Raw genomic sequence first — 21521 nt, 5'->3', positions numbered from 1 at the left:
ATAAAATTTTAAATTTCTTTTGGAATATTTGGCCTAAATTCAATCATTTATTTGGAAACCAATAATGGTATAATCGAAGATATGCAGATGGGGAATTTTCTGAAACGAAGTGTTTCTCAACTCTATGCTTTGGGTTACCATTCAACCATTAGGGAAGCCACCAACAAAAGCCTTCTTTTTTTAATTTATATATATATATAAAAAAAACCTTGTTATTCTCAACTCAAGCAAATGAGAAATGCAGTAGGTGTGGCCATAGGAGTTCAGCTAACAAAACTACCAACTGCACTGCAAATAGCAAAGATGAATAAGAAGAAAGCTGCAGTAGTTAATATGCCCCGCTTGCTAGGATTCAACAGGAATATTATCTTTCTAGTTTCCACATAGGATTCAACAAGAATTTGTTCCTATTCAACTGAATTAATTTCCCATTTCCATGATCTTCTGACAAATTTAGATTGAAAGCATTTGTAGCAAGAAAAGATTTGCTAAGAAATAAACCAGAAAGCAGTTCCATAATCTAAATAACAGAAGACATAAATAACACATCCATATCTCCCTTTCTAATACTCTTCATATTCACAAATCCAGCCGACAAAGACCTTACAAGCAGGTATCCTTCTCGAATAAAACCTCTCACCACCCACCCAACCACCCTCTTTTCCTTTTTCTGGTTGGAGAAAGAGATGCCTAGACAAGTAGATGTCACAAAATCATAACGACAATATTAACAAAATAATACTACAGCTGAATAGTAACAAGAGCCAGGAAGAGCTCATCCAACAAAATTCCCCGGACTTCTCTGTTCTTTGAACACTAGATGCCTTATAAATACTCAGCAATATATCTACCAATAGCTTTGCAAAAGCTAAAAATCCAAAAAATAAGCAAATGAAAAACACCGTGATACCCTTATTTTCCATAGATATTTGATTATCTCGAACCCTTTCAACCATTAACCTACAAATAAAGTGGCACTTGTTAGCATGAGAACTACATGAAACCAAGAAACATCGAGTTACATAACCTATGTCAAACAATTTTGAAAAAAATAGAAATATGTAGAGAGAGAGAGAGAGAGAGAGGGCACTTGTGCTCAGAAGATGAGGTGATAACCTGAAATGGATAAAGAGGGCCACTGACTTCAAGAAACAACTAATTATTCCCCTAGTACCTATTTGATGTAATGGCATCATCCAAGATAGGCCAATAATTATCCCATCATTTTGATTTTATAAATGTATGACCATATCTAAGTAAGCATGGTCATCTTGAAATTGGTTCACTAGCCACATGTCCCGTCCTAGCAAAATAATATGAAATCAACCTGGAAAATCTCTAAAAGAAGCACCATGCACAGCCAGAGTTGACTATTCTGATAGAACCATTTCAAGATTTAATTAAGAGTGACCGTGTGAGGTGAAACCTAATGCAAACAAAGAATCCAAGTACCCAGGCATCTTCACTGCCCCATTCTTTGCTCCTTTCCCAGCAACAATGTGGAATAAGGCAACAATGTGGAATAAGACTCTATTAATCATTGTGACTCTCATTATGTACATAATTTGTGTTAGGATCTACCAAAGAAATTGGGCATATTGAAAAACAGTTTCCACTTTTTCATGCTATTTGAAAGAGCACAAGCCAATCAATGGAGATGAGGACCATTAACCACTTTCCTTGAGCATACCCAAAAAATCCCATTATGTCATAAATTGCTGTCCCATGGCACCAAGGTTTCTTCTTTTCTTTTTCCTTTTAATTAAGAGAACTTATCAAAAAGTGACCAAAAGTTATTACTGCATATTCAGGGTTCTTTTATTGAAAATTAATCATCTAATTGCAAAAATATTTTTGAACCATAGTATACCAATAATTGAAGTTTTCATAGAGGAACAGAAGCAACCTGAGCGCAAGATTATCCCTGAGGAGATAATCCATCTGTGTAGAAACAAGGGATTTCCAAGAAAGAAGATTGTCAACCTCTTTAGCCTGCAAGAAGAAAGCATGACAAATGAGTTGAAAGAGACCTATTATAATCAAACAAAATTAATGAAAAGAAATAGAAAAAACTGACAAGGTGGGAAATTCACATACTATGACCTCCTGGCTGTCAAGGAGATTCTTTATGTCAGATATGATTTTCTCTAAAAGTGTGTCTTTCTCTCCCAAATCTTTGTCAAATTCTTTAAAAATATTGCCATATCTGTAATTCACCTCCTCCAAATATCGTTCCAAAACAGATAAACTTAAGTCCAGAGAATGAACTTTCTGCATCAATATTTTAAGAACAGTGTCCCCTGGCATTCTGCCTACTTGTTGGTGATGAATTTCTTCCACGCGATCTGGCAATTTATTTTTCGTTACTTCATGCTTCATGTTTGAGTTTTCAACTGAAGTGCCAGATTCAATTCCCATCCTCAGTTCTTGATCAAAATCATCAACACGAGAAGACTCTGATAGAGATGGTAAAGGTTTTGGCTCACCAGTTCCCTCATCATATATAATCTTGTTTTCAACAGAGATCAAATCTTCCAGCATTCGCTCAACAGCATCAACTCCGTACACTTCAACAACACTAAGAGTACAATAAAACTCTGTACCATAATGGCTAAGAAGACTCAGCTTTAGATATCTCACCCACTGTGGCTCCTGAAGAACAAACATTTGTGAAAGCTTAACATTAGCAGCTGTAAAATTCCCAAGCTGGACCCATGAGTCTGTCGGATAAACCAAACTGCCAAGCAGCACAAAATCTTTTAAATTAGAAGAGTAGTGCTCAAAATTTGCAATTTTAATTGTGTCTACTAAGGTTTCTTCTGAAAGTTCTATTACAACAAATTTCTCTTCAGCAGAGCATGGATTTCGAAGGTACTTGTCCTTGTCTTTGCCTAAGACATTAGAGGCTCCCTTTGCTTCCTTATTAAAATCCAATACCTTCGCTCCCTTCGATGCTGAAGCATAATTGTACTCCTGACCCCCAGGCTCCACTCTATGAATTACACCTCCAGCTTGAGCAGTTCCTGATTTACTTTTAGAGCTGAATGCTCTGCTTTTGAATTCGTCAAGACCCAATGGCACAGAATGAGATAGCCTGTCAATCTTAGGACCACTATTTTCAAATTTCACATCTGAAACAGAGTTTGCCTCAGGTTGCTCCATAACAAAGGCATAATTTGTGTTACCTTCACTGCCAAGTAACTCATCATTTGAACCCCTGGTTTCAGCTGTATCTGTACACAAACTTTCATCTGAATAGACAGAACAAATTTTATTTAAAAATGTTGTTTCCAGGGACTCAGAAAGTATACAAAGTCCCAAATTTGCTTCACTGCAAGTTGATATGCCAGCTGCAGGTACTGCAGATTCATCTAAACCAAAGACACAAAAGAGAGACTAATGAGAAGCTAGGGACACACTGAAGTTAAAGTTGAGGCATTCCAAAAATCAGACAGGCTAGAACAAATTTAAAAAAATAATGCCACTACTACTTTAACTCAAATCAACTTAGATTCACAAGTTATATTTATAATTGAATCTTATGGTTTCAAAACTTCCCCAGTAGTTGTAGTTGACGCAGTGTGTAGCAGGTATAGATTGTCAAACGAACAAATCTCCAAAAAAAACAAAGGTTTAATCCAAAACCTCAAGAAGAAAGAGATAAAACTAAAGCAAAAAAGCTTTATTGAGAATTGGAAAAACAAAGAAAGTTGCAAAATCTAAATATAATGGGGGTATTTATAGAGTTTGGATGTCCTAAACTAATTAAGAATAAAATAACTATTATCTAGGAGTTTAGACAAATATAAATACAATAGAAAATCTATGTTACATGCCATAGAAGGAAGAAGAGAAGTAATAATGTTAAGCAGAATGAGGGTCAGGTAGATAATGTTTTTGAGGGAAATATTGTTGAGGAAGTTAGAGGGAATAATTGAATTGGTTACAGTCAGTTGTGTAACTGCTTTATAAAAGGAAAGATCCTCATCTGTATTCATTCATTCCATTAATGAATCAATAACAGAACTTCTCTCTCTGATTCTACTCTCTTCTCTTCTCATCTAAGTCTAATTCTCTTCTCCTCTACTCTCTATTCTTTAGATTTGTTTCAATCTCTGCATCCAGAGGTTGAATTAGGGCTGATACCTAACAATCTAGATAAGATAGAAAAATAGCTACCCTTAATTGAAGTTGGTTAAGTAATAAGTAATCCAAATTGAAATAGGAAAAAAAAAATAAATAATAACATAAATAAATAATAATAATAATAATAATAATAATTAGCAAGTTGTTGTGTCACGCATCATTCCCCAACTTGAAAAAAGACTCGTTCGTGAGTTGGTTTCTAGATACTCAAGTGCACAATCAGCTAAGTACAAGCACAAACCAGCCACAATGAAGGTCTTGAAGATGTTCCCCATCCAATACGGAAGATCAACAACATAGGCATTGCCATTAATCCTTTTAGTAATCTTGAATGTACCATATTTCCTTTGTTTAAACTTGCGATGTCCCCTAACAATCCTTGCTTTACTCATAAACACCATGACTTCATCTCCTACCTCAAATACTTTGAATCTTCTATGTCTATCCATAGCTTCTTTGTACTTTGCATTAGCTTTCTTAAGCATTTTCTTCACATCCCCTTGAACCGATTGCACTTGTTCGGCAAGATTTCCAACAGCTACACTCAAACCTAGAACCTTTGGAAGCTTTATCAAGTCCAAGGCATAATTAGGAACCTTGGTATACAAAATAGAGAATGGAGTCCTTCCTGTAGCACTATGGACAGCATTGTTGTAAGCAAATTCCTGCTTATGGTATGGCTAAGTCCCATTGCTTCGATCTATCCTTGCAAATGCTTCTTATCAAATTCCCCAAGGTTTTATTCACCACCTTTGTTTGACCATCAGTTTGTGGATGTGTTGTGCTACTAAACTTCAATGAAGAATCAAACAATCTCCACCAAGTGATTCAAAAGTGACTTAAGAACTTGGTGTTACGATCAGATGTGATGGTCTTAGGCACTCCATGCAAGCGTACAACCTCCCTAAAGAATAGTTTGGCTATAGAAGTTGCATCCACTGTCTTCTTGCAAGGTAGGAAGTGTGTCATCTTAGAGAACCTATCAACAACAACAAAAATTGAATCCATACCTCATTGAGTTCGTGGTAACAAAACACGAAGTCCATTGATATGTCCTCCAATATGGCATTTGGCATAAGCAAAAGCATGTAAAGTTCTATATTTTGTGTTTGTCCCTTGGATATCTAACACACATAATACCTAGAGACAATATGAGTAACATCTCCCCTCAATTTAGGCCAATAGTATCTACTATTCATAGCTTCAATGGTCGTATTCCTTCCAAGATGTCCTATTAAGCCAACTTGACTTTCTCACGAATAGATATGCGAGAAATACAAAAAGTTGTCCACCTTTCATGAGATAATCATCATGCACAAAATAATCATCATGGGATTGGTTCAGCATACACTTGCCCCATGCTTCTTTAAAATCCTCATCATTCACATATAAATCTTTCAAATACTCAAATTCTACAATCTCCACTCTAAGGGTTTTAATTAAGGCCACCCTTCTACTTAATGCATCGGCTACTACATTTCGTTGTCCCGGTTTGTGAATCAACTTTTATGGGAATATATCCACAAAAGCTGACCATCTAGCATGCATGTCACTCCTAATTTGCTTTTAACTCTCTAGAAACTTCAATACTTAGTGATTGGCATAAAGCACAAATTCTTTTGCAATTAGACAATGTTCCCATGTCTTTAAAGCCCTCACAACCACATAAAACTCTTTATCATAGGTAGACCACTTTCGACTTGGCTCACTCAACTTTTCACTAAAGAAGGAAATTAATCTCTTTTCTTAGGAAAGCACAACACCTATTCCCAAACCACTAGCATCACATTCAACTTCAAATAATTTCTCAAAATTAGGAAATGCTAGAACAAGGATTGTACATGGCTTCTCTTTAATCAAGGCAAAGCTCTTCTTTGCTCCTCATCCCATTGGAAATTTCCCTTTTTCAAACACTCAGTAATGGATGCCACAATACTAAAGTGTTTAATGAACCTCCTATAAAAGGTTGCTAGCCTATGAAAAATCCTGGCTTCACAGACCATTTTAGGAGTAGGCCACTCTCTAATAGCACTTACCTTCTCTTCATCCGCTTTAATCCCATGCTTACCACAAATCCCAAAAACAAGAAGCCATCAATCATGAAAATACACTTCTTCAAATTAGCATATAGCTTGTTTTCCGTTATTACTTTAAACACCTCTCGAAGATGCCCCACATACTCATTAAGAGACTTACTAAAGATAAGAATATTATCAAAATACACCACTATGAGTTTACCAATGAAGGTCTAAGTACTTAGTTCATTAGCCTTGTGAATGTGCTTGGTGTTAGTAGTATGCCCTAGAGCATATCATTTAGTATGTATCTTGTACATAATTTTATTAATAAAAGGCATTTCCACTTTTCCGTTTACATAATATATTTATGTGTAATAGAAAAGGTCCATTGATATTTTGTTAGAAATATTATTCTTAAGTTGTTAAGAATATGAGTGACAATATTTCTAGCACAAAGTATCATAAATAGGTTCACAATCGAGGATACTTCATAATAAGGACATGACTTATCCAGAAAGATTGTATTCATGTTTGTTCCCAAGTTATTTATATGAGATATAAATAAGATGGAATGGTGAGTCTCATGCCATATAACAAACATGATAGGCACTTATAAATGATAAGTAGGCCGAACCAGTGACACTTATGACAAGCACATGGAGTTTACTCTTGTCAATGTTTTGTCATAAATCATATCAGTGCATATAATCTTTAGACACGAGATAGCACGATTATCTTGTATATAGGTAGTTTGAGTTTGATCTCGCTTTCATACTTGTACTGTATGGGTATATGGGCATGTGTTGGCTCACCTAGTTATATATGGAGGTAGGTGTTGATCAAGATGGAATCTGTTCCTCTAAGTAAATAGAGATAAAATCCTATGTTCATTTAATTGTTCTTGATGTTTCAAGTTCTGGCAGACAGATAGATTTATTGAGAAAAGAGTTTACGATGAGAAAAATCTTTTAATCAAGCTGGAATTAAAAGAGAACATAATATTCATAGCAAATGGAGTTTGACATAAACCATGACTCGGCTTGAGTTGGGATTTTGTAACAGAGAGATTCTAGTGCATGGTAACATATGATTATAGGTTCATTTAAGGTAAACCTTATTACCAATTGGGTGGCCATGGCATGCTATGCTAGGTGTTAACCATGGTCTATGAGGTTCATAAAATGATTTAGAGAAATCATTTATGGTAAGAAAGAGTTCTGATGATATTAAGAGTTGATATCATTTCTCATTGCCAATTAGTGATGAGCCTAGTAAGTCACACACATACACAAGTTATCACCTATTTAAATATGATTTAATTAATTAATTAAAGAGTTTAATTGATTAATTAAATAGATTTGGTTTGCAATAAAATTGCAAAGTCCCTAGCATGACTTGAAACCAAATCTAGATTATTGGATGTGTAGTATAAATTAAATTTATATTTAAAGTGTTTAAATATGAATTTAATTGATGAGAAATTAATTAATAGAGTTTAATTAATTAATTTATATTTGATATAAATTAATTAGAAGAAGAAAATAATTATTTTGGGTTAAGAACTCAAAATTAAGACACAAGGGCATTTTCGTCATTTCACAGTGTGACACGTGGCACCATGAGATGGTGACACATGGCATAACACATAAGCTTGCCAAATATTTTTAATCATGTAAGATGATTAAAATCAAGATTAAATATAGGTTTGACACTTGGCACAATGTGATTGGGTCACTTAAACCTAGAGCTAATCAAAAGGTGACATGTGGCTAGGGTTTAATGTGTTAACCTAGCTATTTAAGTGTGGTTATGAATGGAAAACATAACCAGCAGCCTCTCCTCTCAATTGTCACGCCACTTTGAGCCTCTCCAGCCATTCTTCTTCATCTCTCATCAATTCAAAGAGATTAGCCATCAATCTCTTGAATTAAGAACACTAGAAATTGTTTCTAGTGTCCTGTTTACATCTCTAATCTCTTAAAAGGCAGAACTTGAATTTCTAATTAATAGAAAAGGCTTTAGAAGCTGTTCAAGGGCTGCCATAGGTGTTCTTGGTGTGGACAAGCTAGAGGGACAACATCTGGTGTCCTGAAGACGAATCTCAAAGGCGCAGACACGCTGCAGCACATCAAGAGGTTAGTGTAATCGTTCTTGATTTAATCTAGGGTTCTAAAATTAATCTAATTAATTTTAAAATCTTAAATGGCAAATACAGATCCAAAAACATATTAAAAGAGTTTTAATATGTTGTTTATCATTGAAATCAAATAGATAAAAATAAATCTTGCATGGTGCATGTGACCCTAGGTGAAAATTTTTGAATTCAATGGTATAATCTTGTGTTTTTCACGCTTCCGTTCCTTCAATTGGTATCAGAGCCACTATATTTGCCATTTAGATTGTTGATTATATGATTTAATTGTGTGATTTGATCATGAGATGATTGATCCATTGCTGGTTGCAATGGATGTGTGGCGGCACACAAGGTAAATCCACCATAGGTGGCGGCAACAATGCTTCTTCATGGTGGCGCAAGGTTTGCTTTTTAATTTACAATTGTTGTATGATCTAAAAGCTTATCTTATGTCTAATTAAATTGTTTAATTAGAATTTTTATTACACAATTAAATTATGATTCAAATCAGAATTTTAAAAAATGTTTGAATGTGATTCAAATCTGAATTTTAAAAGTTGTTTGAATGAGATTCAAATCTGAATTTTTAAAGTTGTTTGAATCATATTTAAATCTGATTTTTTAAAATTGATTCAATAAAATTCAGATCTGATTTTTTAAAAAATATTTGAATGTGATTCAAATCTGATTTTTTAAAAAATGTTTGAATGTGATTCAAATCTGAATTTTTGAAGTTGTTTGAATGTGATTCAAATCTGAATTTTTAAATTTGTTTGAATGAGATTCAAATCTGAATTTTTAAATTTATTTGAATCATATTCAAATCTGGATTTTTAAGTTGAATATGAGATATTCAATTTAATTTAAGAATGTATGTTTTATTTAATTGTTAAATAGTGATATGCATGATGGATGATCATGGACTATAAAAGACCAATGTGATTGGATTTTTTTCTTTTATGTTTCTTTGGGATTGTAAATTAATTAATTTATTTTAATTTATTTTGGGCATGTATTATTAAGTTTGTAATAATATTTTGGGTTGTAATTTCATTTATTTAAGTTCTTGTAAATTCGCCTTGGTATGCCAAGGATTACTATGTAATATTCGATTGCAAGAAGTTCAAGGAGGTCAAGAGCATTGGTGGGACCAGTGGGAGGAATTCAATATCAAGTGTTGATTATGTACTCCTTCAGCAACTCTTGTAAAATGAATGAATGAAATGCACCTAGGAATGCCCTGATTCAATTCTTGGTGGCTCAGAATTGAATCCCTTAGAAAGTCCATGATCATACCATATTTACTGCTTATCCATGAATGCATGAGATGTATGGGAATGTATGCAATTATATGATATATGCATGCTAAATGGATAATGTGCAAAGTGAGACCTTAATAGTAATTAGGATGGCTATAAAATCTTCCAAACAAATGATTAAGTTGGAAATGCTATAATTAAAGTAATTATAACATAAGCCCTCCATTGGGGCAATTATTTTAAGAAATTTTAAATAGTTGCATGAGATGCAATTAATTTAAGAGATTTTCTTAAGAATAATTGTTAAGCATGAGATGTTGTAAATATGTAAATGGTTTGGTGGCCAATATTGGATGTACCTGAGGACATTAAAATTATTTGCATAATTACTGGCTCAATGGGATCAACTTAACTAATGCAAGATAAGTCAATATTGGATGTACCTGAGATTTTGAGCATTAGGGGCTAGCAAAAGGATTGAACCTCACATGAGATGTGATGGGCAAGGAGTTGCTCACTTATAGTTTATTGTAATTCCAATAATGGATGTACCTGAGGATGATCAATAGAATTATAAGAATTCAATCACCCACTAGAAATCCATCCAACTAGGATTTCCGTTTTCTACTTTGGAAGTGTAGGATTCGCTAAGTTAGTGGGAGGACCAATTTGATTAAAAGACCATAATCATTTTGGTTAATTACATGATACATTTACTAATTAATCTGGTTATTTTCTGCAGTTAATTTTCTGATAAAAATGAGCACAAAACAACCACCACCATCCAATATCCTTGCAAGCATACTTGATCACAACAGGTTGACAGGACCTAATCTGTCTGATTGGCTAAGAAATTTGAAACTTGCAACCTTGAACATATAGGATATGTTCTAGATTCAAATGTTCCTGGTCCCTTACCTCCAGAGGCCACACAAGAGGAACATGATACTTTGGACAAGTGGAAGGAGCATGATATGAGAGCTAAGTGTTACATGCTTGCTTCCATGAGTAATGAGTTACAGAAGCAACATGAGAACATGCAGAGTGCTAGTGAGATCCTCCTTCACCTACAAGAGTTGTATGGTGAGCACAACAGGAATGCTAGGTATGAGATATCTAGACAGTTATTCCGTATGAGGATGTCTGAGGGACAGAATGTTGGGGATCATGTCCACAAGATGATTCGGCTGATTGAGCAGTTGGAACATCTTGACTTCAACATGGATTTCCAACTACAAACGGATTTGATCCTTCAGTCCCTTCCTGAGTCTTTTGGGAATTTTGTGACAAATTTCCATATGACTAAACAGGAATGCACCTTAGCTGAATTACTCAACATGCTGGTTATTGCCCAAAAGAATATGCCAGGCAATAAAGGAAAAGAGGTAGCTTTGGTTGCATCTTCTTCTACTGGAAAGTCCAACAAGAAGAAGGGCAATAAGAAAAAGAAACCTCAGATTCCTGGTCCTTCCAAGAAAATAGCTAAACAGAAAAGGAAGACTAAAGCTGATGAAGGCAAAGGAAAGTGTTTCCACTGCCAAAAGGATGGGCACTGGAAAAGGAACTGCCCAGAGTATCTTGCTTCTCTGAAGGACAAGAAGGATACACCTTCGGAAGGTATGTCCATATCTTGTTATTTAGATTCTGATGATACTCATAGTTCATCTACAGCTTGGGTTTTAGATACTGGTGCCAGTTCTCACATTTCTAATGATATGCAGGAACTAGCAAACAGTAGCAGCTTGCGTTCTCAAGATATTAGAGTCCGGATTGGCAATGGCTCAACTGTTGAAGCTTTAGCCATAGGATCTAAATCTTTTTACATGTTTGGACATGTTTTGTGTTTGGATAATATTTTATATGTACCTGATGCTTTTAAGAACATCATTTCTATATCTAGTTTGACTAGAAATGGCTATGAATTTCAGTTCACTGATGATGTTTGCAATATTTATTTTGGAAATAAATATGTTGGTTCGGGTTATATGAATGATGGTCTTTATTATTTGGATAATAATGACAAACACAAATTGAATGCAAGTGATCTAAAAGAATACAATGCCATGGTGAAAACCAACTCAAGTTCAAAATATATTTGGCACTTAAGGTTATGTCATGTTGCAGAAGATAGGATTGCAAAATTGGAGAAAATGGGGATTCTATCCTCATTGGGCTCTGAGCCTACTCCAACTTGTGAATCTTGCCTTCAAGGCATAATGTCTAGTTCACCCTTTGTTGGACAAGGGCTAAGATCGGAAAATTTTTTGGAGCTAATAGTGAGTGATGTATGTTGTCCATTTTAAGAAATGGCTAGAGGGGGCTTTCATTATTTTATTACCTTTCTGATGATAAATCAAGGTTTGGGTATTTGTATTTGATGAAATACAAACATGAATCCTTTGAAAAGTTCAAAGAATTTAAATCAAGTAGAAAATCAAACAGAAAAATATTAAAGCTCTTCGATCGATCGTGGAGGTGAATATTTTAATCTTGAATTTGATGAATACTTGAGAGAGCATGGCATTGTTTCTCGGTGACTCCTCCAGAACGCCATACCTGAATGGTGTATCCGAAGGAGAAATCGTACCCTATTGGATATGGTACGTAGTATGATGAGCTATCTTGATATGCCAATCTCCTTTTGGGGATTTGAATTAGAATCAGCTTTATATATTCAGAAAAGGATTCCATCAAAATCAGTTTCTTCCACACCTTATGAGATATGGCATGGAAGAAAACCAAGTCTTAAGCATGTTAAGATTTGGGGTTGTCCAGATTATATCAAAAAGCTGAACAACGATAAATTGGAGACCAGATCGTAAAAGGTCGATTTGTTGGATATCCAAAAGATAGTTTTGGATATTATTTTTATTTGTCTACTTCACAAAGGTTGTGATAAGTAGAGATGCCACATTTCTTGAACAACAGTTTGTTCAAGAAGGAGGCAAAGGAAGGCAAATAGAGTTAGAATTGGGGAATTCTGACCAACCAACAGATCAGATGGATATAGATCCATCTAGTCAACCTATACCCATTGATGATACATCTACAGCTGTTCCTCGTAGAACAACTGGGTATCTCACCCACCGGTGAGATATGGTTTTTTTCATGAAGAAGAACAAGAGTTGTCTACTCATGGAGAAGTAGATCATGGAGATGATCCACTTACCTATGAAGAAGCTATATCAGATATAGACTCTTCAAAATGGATTGATGCTATGAAATCCGAGATTGATTCCATGTATAAGAATCAAGTTTGGGATCTTGTTGACCCACCTGAAGGTATTGTACCTATAGGGAACAAATGGGTTTTCAAGAAGAAAATTGGTTCTGATGGAAAGGTAGAGACATATAAGGCAAGGCTAGTAGCGAAAGGGTTTCGCCAAAGGCAAGGAATAGACTATGAGGAGACTTTCTACTGTTGCCATGCTTAAATCAATTAGGATTTTATTAGCAATAGCTGCATACTATGATTATGAGATTTGGCAGATGGATGTCAAAACAGCTTTTCTCAATGGATACATTGAAGAAAACATTTTCATGGAACAACCTAGGGGATTTGAATCCCAAGATGGTTCCAAGGTATGCAAGCTAAAGCGATCCATTTATGGGTTGAAACAAGCTTCGAGGAGTTGGAACATCCGTTTTGATGAAGCCATTAAATCCTTTGGTTTTATCAAAAATGAGGATGAGCCATGTGTATATAAGAAGGTTAGTGACAGTGCTATCACTTTCCTTGTCTTATATGTGGATGACATACTGTTGATAGGTAATGATACAGGTATGTTGACGACTATAAAGGTATGGTTGTCAAATACATTCTCCATGAAAGACTTAGGGGAAGCAACCTATATTCTTGGGATTCGCATCTATAGAGATAGAGCGAAAAGGATAATTGGTTTATCCCAAAGTCTTTACTTGGAAAAGGTGTTAAAGAGGTTTAACATGCTTGATTCCAAGAGAGGATTGTTACCAGTGAGACATGGTATCCATCTTTCTAAAGAGATGTCTCCAAAGACACCTGAAGAAAGAGATAAGATGGCCAGGATTCCAGAGGCTTCGGCTATTGGAAGTTTAATGTATGCAATGTTGTGTACTAGGCCGGATATCGCATATGCTGTTAGTTTGACTAGCAGGTATCAATCCAATCCAGGTTTGGAACACTGGATAGCTGTCAAGACTATCCTTAAGTACTTGAGAAGAACTAAGGATTTATTCTTGATTTATGGAGGTGGAGGCTTGCAATTGGATGGTTATCACGATTCGATTTCCAATCGATATCGATGATAGAAAGTCTACCTCTGGATATGTGTTCATTTGTAATGGAGGTGCGATCGGTTGGAAGAGTTCCAAACAGAGCACGCATTGCAGATTCCACTCATCGAGGTGAGTATATTCTTGCATCGATCTGCAAAGGAAGCTGTTTGGATAAAGAAGTTCGTGATGAACTTACAAGAGTTCCTTCCATTGAGTCGCCAGTTCCATTACACCGTGACAACAATGGAGCGATCATCTGAGCTAAGGAACCAAGGTCTCACCAGAAATCCAAACACATAGAAAGGCGCTACCACATTATCAGAGAAATAGTTGGGCGAGGCGATGTAGCCATGCAGAAAATAGCATCAGCTGAAAATCCAGCTGATCCATTCACTAAGCCTATGTCACAGACTCAGTTAGACCGACATCTTGAGAAGATAGGTCTAAGATATTGTAATGATTGGCTCTAGTGCTAATGGGAGATTGTTAGTAGTATGCCCTAGAGCATATCATTTAGTATGTATCTTGTACATAATTTTATTAATAAAAGGCATTTCCACTTTTCCGTTTACATAATATATTTATGTGTAATAGAAAAGGTCCATTGATATTTTGTTAGAAATATTATTCTTAAGTTGTTAAGAATATGAGTGACAATATTTCTAGCACAAAGTATCATAAATAGGTTCACAATCGAGGATACTTCATAATAAGGACATGACTTATCCAGAAAGATTGTATTCATGTTTGTTCCCAAGTTATTTATATGAGATATAAATAAGATGGAATGGTGAGTCTCATGCCATATAACAAACATGATAGGCACTTATAAATGATAAGTAGGCCGAACCAGTGACACTTATGACAAGCACATGGAGTTTACTCTTGTCAATGTTTTGTCATAAATCATATCGATGCATATAATCTTTAGACACGAGATAGCATGATTATCTTGTATATAGGTAGTTTGAGTTTGATCTCGCTTTCATACTTGTACTGTGTATGGGTATATGGGCATGTGTTGGCTCTGCTAGTTATATATGGAGGTAGGTGTTGATCAAGATGGAATCTTCCTCTAAGTAAATAGAGATAAAATCCTATGTTCATTTAATTGTTCTTGATGTTTCAAGTTCTGGCCAGACAGATAGATTTATTGAGAAAAGAGTTTACGATGAGAAAAATCTTTTAATCAAGAACTAGAATTAAAAGAGAACATAATATTCATAGCAAATGGAGTTTGACATAAACCATGACTCCAGCTTGAGTTGGGATTTTATAACAGAGAGATTCTAGTGCATGGTAACATATGATTATAGGTTCATTTAAGGTAAACCTTATTACCAATTGGGTGGCCATGGCATGCTATGCTAGGTGTTAACCATGGTCTATGAGGTTCATAAAATGATTTAGAGAAATCATTTATGGTAAGAAAGAGTTCTGATGATATTAAGAGTTGATATCATTTCTCATTGCCAATTAGTGATGAGCCTAGTAAGTCACACACATACACAAGTTATCACCTATTTAAATATGATTTAATTAATTAATTAAAGAGTTTAATTGATTAATTAAATAGATTTGGTTTGCAATAAAATTGCAAAGTCCCTAGCATGACTTGAAACCAAATCTAGATTATTGGATGTGTAGTATAAATTAAATTTATATTTAAAGTGTTTAAATATGAATTTAATTGATGAGAAATTAATTAATAGAGTTTAATTAATTAATTTATATTTGATATAAATAAATTAGAAGAAGAAAATAATTATTTTGGGTTAAGAACTCAAAATTAAGACACAGGGGCATTTTCGTCATTTCACAGTGTGACACGTGGCACCATGAGATGGTGACACATGGCATAACACATAAGCTTGCCAAATATTTTTAATCATGTAAGATGATTAAAATCAAGATTAAATATAGGTTTGACACTTGGCACAATGTGATTGGGTCACTTAAACCTAGAGCTAATCAAAAGGTGACATGTGGCTAGGGTTTAATGTGTTAACCTAGCTATTTAAGTGTGGTTATGAATGGAAAACATAACCAGCAGCCTCTCCTCTCAATTGTCACGCCACTTTGAGCCTCTCCAGCCATTCTTCTTCATCTCTCATCAATTCAAAGAGATTAGCCATCAATCTCTTGAATTAAGAACACTAGAAATTGTTTCTAGTGTCCTGTTTACATCTCTAATCTCTTAAAAGGCAGAACTTGAATTTCTAATTAATAGAAAAGGCTTTAGAAGCTGTTCAAGGGCTGCCATAGGTGTTCTTGGTGTGGACAAGCTAGAGGGACAACATCTGGTGTCCTGAAGACGAATCTCAAAGGCGCAGACACGCTGCAGCATATCAAGAGGTTAGTGTAATCGTTCTTGATTTAATCTAGGGTTCTAAAATTAATCTAATTAATTTAAAAATCTTAAATGGCAAATACAGATCCAAAAACATATTAAAAGAGTTTTAATATGTTGTTTATCATTGAAATCAAATAGATAAAAATAAATCTTGCATGGTGCATGTGACCCTAGGTGAAAATTTTTGAATTCAATGGTATAATCTTGTGTTTTTCACGCTTCCGTTCCTTCACTTGGTGCATTGGTTAGCCCAAAGGGCATAACTAACCACTCATACAATTCGTCCCTTGTCTTGAACTCAGTCTTCCACTCATCTCTAGGATGAATCTTGATTTGATGATAACCCTCCTTAGATCGATCTTGGCGAAGATGACCTATCCCTCCAATTGATCAAGCATGTCCTCCAACCAAGGGATTGGAAATTAGTATCCACCAATATTCTGTTAATAGCTTGGCTGTTAATGCACATCCTCTACCTTCTGATTTGTAATGAGGTAGATTAGGTAGGCTTGAGAGGGCATTAGAGGTGAGCATTCGATTCAATTCGAACGAAACCGAACCGAATTAAATTATGAAAACCGAATTACATATTTTAGAAACCGAACCAAATCGAATCGAAATGGATGAAAAATCGAATCGAACCGAACCGCTCTATTTCGTTTCGGTTAGGTTCAAACTGTTTATTTTTTATTATTTTTTAATTTAAACTTGATTTTTAAGTTATTTTGTCTAATTTTGACTTTGGTTTGAACCTAATAACCATTAATCAATAAAATTAAACAATATATATATATATATATATATATATATATATAATTACATATAATTCATAAATTCTCCATAAAAATAAATCAATTCAAAAATCGATTCGATTCGGTTCGGTTCGATTTCAATATAAAAAATTACAATTTGGTTCGGTTCAGTTTAACCGTTTTTTTTCTCTTCAAAACCGAACTGAACCGAAATAACCGAAATTTTTATAATATAAAACCGAACCGAACCAAACCAAATTATTTAAAAAACTGAACCGAATTACCGAATTAAGGCAGTTTAGTTAGGTTTATTCGGTTTGAACCGAACAATTCTCACCCCTAGAGGGCACCAAATCAATGTGGTGTTGTATATCTCTCATAGATGGCAACTCATTGGGCAATTCATCAGGAACCACACCATGAAACTCCTCTAATAGGCTTTTCATCTCTACTAGCAATTGGCTTGGCTCCTCTTTCTTTCTTTCTTCGCCTTTTATCACCAAAAGATGCACCTATTTAGTCTCCTTGCGCTCAGCTACAATTTTAAAAGGCTTATTGGTAATTGAGAGAAAATCTCTTTCCTCCACTTTAAAAGTTTCGGTAGGTTTCTTTTCTCTAATTGGTACAAGAGTGTATATCTTTTCTTCCTTCTCCAGCTTGTATTTATTTTTCCGATGATAGTGCTTTGCATCAACATCAAACTGCCAAAGTCTCCCAAGCAAAATATGGCAAGCATCCATATAAACAACATCATAATAAATTTCATCAGCATACTTACCAATAGAGAAAGGAACCTTGCCACGTTCATTGCCTTGAATCCCTCCAACTTCCTTGATCCATCCTATAGTGTAAGGATGTGGATGTGCCTCAGGTGTGAAGGATAGTTTTTGGATAGCTCTTAGACTCATGATATTCTCCTAACTTCTACCATCAATGATCAAGTCAAAATATTTCCATTCACTGCGCATCGAGTACGAAAAAGTTTGTGTTTTTGTGTACTGTCTTCTACTTTAGGTGAAAGCGTCAATATTCTCCCATATAAACACCTTCCTCTTGCTCATATTCTTCCTCAACATCATTCCCATTAGGTCCACAAAACTCTTCTTCCTCATCTTCAATCTCCCTTTCCACTAAATTAACCAATTTCCTCTTTCAGCATTTATTGGAACGATGCCCAATCTTATTGAACCTATAGCACTTAATAGCTATAGGTTTTGCATAAGAATTAGAAGCTTTAGGTACATCAAAATTGGTACCTCTGCTACCTTCAACTGTTGGTGCTTTGATGTTGCTCTTCTCTACATTCGTGCCACTTGAACTAGGGGATCCTTGTGTTATTTTCCCTTTTTCCTTTTCGACTGCACATTTATTATCTCCATACTTTTTAAAAGGCTCTTGCTTCATCACTATCTTAACTTTCAAGGCTACGTTTCTAACTTTTTGAACACTCATCACCATTTGAATGCTAATTTTGTCATGTATTAAAGGCTTTAAATCTCTCAAATACCTTACAGCTTGTTCACTATCACTCTCAGCTAAGCATGGTTTCAAATTGCGGTCCCAGTTGCAGGTAACGAAAATAGGTCTATAACGGCCATAACGTAACGGTAACGGCCTAGCGCTATACAAATTTTTCAGAGAAAATTAGCAACGTTCATAAAATGACGCTACACTATGCACATGTGAAAAAAAGGCAAAGGAATCTTCAAAGTAACGGCCGTTATTGTTACGTAACGGCCGTTACAGCCATTACACCTGCAAGTACCTGTTTGCCTGTAAATAACAGTCTCACTGATGACAGCCCCCTTCAAAACCTGTAAATGACAGTTGTTACGTTATGTAACGGCCATTATTTGAAACAATATTGCTAAGTGATTCCTTGCTGCCAATCTCAAAAATACTACAGTATACTCACTGACACTATGGATTCCTTGTCAACAATTTTGGTAAGATTCAAACAGATATTGCTCATAATCAGGAGGTAGGAACCTTCCCCTCAACAATTGTTGCATTCTCTTCCATGAAGTAATTGTATTGCACCCTTCTCCCCTTCTAGTCTCCTTTAATCGATCCCACCATAAGGAAGCTCCACCCTTCAACCAATAGTTTTGCTGGAAATTTCGGCCAGCTCTCCCTTGCACTTGGCATGCACCATACCCCAAGTCGATCTTCTCATCATCACTTGTATCATCATCCATCATGGCTCTTCATGGATTGACAAAAACAGAATTAACTTCAGCTCTACCAAGGTTAGCTCCACTAGCTTAAATAAGTTCTTCATTCCTATTTTCATCAACATTCATCCTAGTGCGCAATTGCACTTGGATCTCTTGCAATTGTCGCATAATTTCTATTATAGAATTTCGCTACTCTTCAATTACTCTCCAAATAGCCGGTAACCCCCAATCACAGTCACGAGGATGATAGTCACCAATACCACTAGTATTGGCCATCGTAATGAGGGTGAAAATCCCTACTTTGATATCACCTGACGCAGTGTGTAGCGTGTATAGATTATCACACGAACAAATTTCCAAAGAATAATAAAGGTTTAATCCAAAAGCTCAAGAAGAAACATATAAAACTAAAGCAAAGAATCTTTATTGAGAATTGAAGAAATAAATAAAGTTACAAAATCTGAATATAGTGGAGGCATTTATAGAGTTTGGTATTCATAAACTAATTAGAAACAAAATAACTATTATCTAGGAGTTTAGATAAACAAAAACACAATAGGAAATCTAGATAAGAAAATAGCTAACCCTAATTGAAGTTGGATAACTAATAAGTAATTGAAATTGAAATAGGAAAAGAAAAGAAAATAAAATAAATAAAATAATAATAAGCAAGTTGTTGTGCCCCGCATAAGCAGTTCGCAACAATAAGTAACAAGAAACATGTAAATCATAAATTTGAAGAACACAAACTATGAGATAAAGTCACCGTGAGACATATCTTGCAATCAGAGAGGAAAAGAAAAACTATGATAACACAAATTATGGAAATTTGTGTTATATTTCTAGGTCATAGTTGATAATAAATGTATGACAGGTAAAAAAGCCAATTTTTAACAGAAACTAATAGATATAGCATCATTGATTAAAAGCTTACCCCTATAACCATCCCCATGACTGATCCATAAACTGAAAAGGAAGAAAATCCCCCATAAAACAAGAAACAAAGAAAGCGAAACCTTGAATAACTGAGTTCTTCCACCGATAGCCTTCTCAAAAGCTCTTCTTTGAAGAAGAGCTCTACGTGATCTCTGCATTGCACATCAATCCAATGCAATGCTGAAAGCTGATTAATTAAAAAAAAAACAACGGAGCACCCTGCACCAGATAACACAAGGATTCACCTTCATTAATTTCAATTTACAGGATCCAAATTCAAAAGCACTTATTAAATACTAATATGCTAAAGTCTAAACTCCCATGGGTATTCTTCAATTAATGAAAAAAGTGTATCTAGCTTATAGATTCGTTTATCACACATCAAATTCAAATTCAACAAACTTCAACTGGACATTCCTCGGTGACTAACAGAAGGACTTGATAGTCTAAAAGGAGCAAGAATTACATTTTAAGCAACAAGTATAACATAATGTCCATTGAAAAAAAAAAAAAAAAACAGATCACTATTACTTCAACAATTGGGACAATAAATCTAGCGTAGAAATGTCCAGTCATCGAATTACAAGTTATGAGCTTGTAAATGAAATACATCCAGCTCAATATGCATAATGGGGTGTCTACAGATATTGCAAAAAATTCACCTTAGCAGCAAAGCAAAATCACCCTGCTTAACCAAAATCGTTTGTGAAATAACCCAAACTAACAGAGATTGAAAACCCAGATTACAGTCGACCCATTCTACGCATGGCACATCTTTTTGCCATAAAATTTTCGAATCTAAATTTTCACTCAGCAAAAATAATCCGAAACTAAAGGAATAAGACAATTTTAAAAATAATTATATAAAAAAGCCAAATATAAGCAGAAATAAGATCAACTACAATTATAAATAAAGCATTAAAGAGACAAGATAAAATTATATATATAAACTGGTTTAAATAGGAATCAACGGATCACCTGGATTTGGGATTATCTGGAAAAAAAAAGGATGAAAATTCTTAGAATGAAATTTGGAGAGATTCAACAACAGGTGAATTGAACGTGAATGATTGAATTAAAAGAGAACGAGAAGAATTAGGATTGTCAACAGAAGAAGAAGAAAGAAAATGAAAACGGCGCAGTTTAAGGCGATCAAGCGCGTTGTGCTGTGTCTTTATCAACATCATCGCGGATTTTATACTCATGCTGTCTCTTTCTTTTGCTAACGAATCTCTCTTCCTATTCCTTTTTGCTTTCTGCTTCTATTTGTCCTAATTTGATTTCTGTCGCATTCTCTCTGCCGTGTTTCTCTAGTTCTCTAAACAAGGATTTTAAGAAAATAATAATAAATTGGATGGGAGTAAAATTAAGCTTGAGACTGTGAAAATTAAAATTTTATATTTAAAAATAAATTAAAACTTAATTAATATATTAAATAATATTATAAAATTAAGCCCACTTAAGTTAACTTTAGACAAAAGGTACTCAG

The 21521-nt window shown here is 34.8% G+C and overlaps 1 protein-coding gene across 1 annotated transcript; it reads right to left on the bottom strand.

Annotated features, from left to right (window-relative positions):
* Window positions 1-496: 496 nt before the first annotated feature.
* On the bottom strand, window positions 497-21390 carry LOC110636801 (SUN domain-containing protein 4). Its single transcript, XM_021786645.2, has 5 exons — window positions 21011-21390; window positions 20031-20251; window positions 2098-3371; window positions 1907-1992; window positions 497-960 (listed from the first exon to the last, which is right to left on the bottom strand). Exons 2-5 carry the CDS (start codon window positions 20188-20190, stop codon window positions 714-716), a joined length of 1767 nt encoding a protein of 588 aa, XP_021642337.2. The 5' UTR covers window positions 20191-20251; window positions 21011-21390; the 3' UTR covers window positions 497-713.
* Window positions 21391-21521: the final 131 nt, after the last annotated feature.

The sequence above is a fragment of the Hevea brasiliensis genome, chromosome 16 (genome assembly GCF_030052815.1).
Source record: "Hevea brasiliensis isolate MT/VB/25A 57/8 chromosome 16, ASM3005281v1, whole genome shotgun sequence".
Lineage (NCBI taxonomy): Eukaryota > Viridiplantae > Streptophyta > Magnoliopsida > Malpighiales > Euphorbiaceae > Hevea > Hevea brasiliensis.
This window is presented reverse-complemented; position numbering and strand designations above follow the sequence as displayed.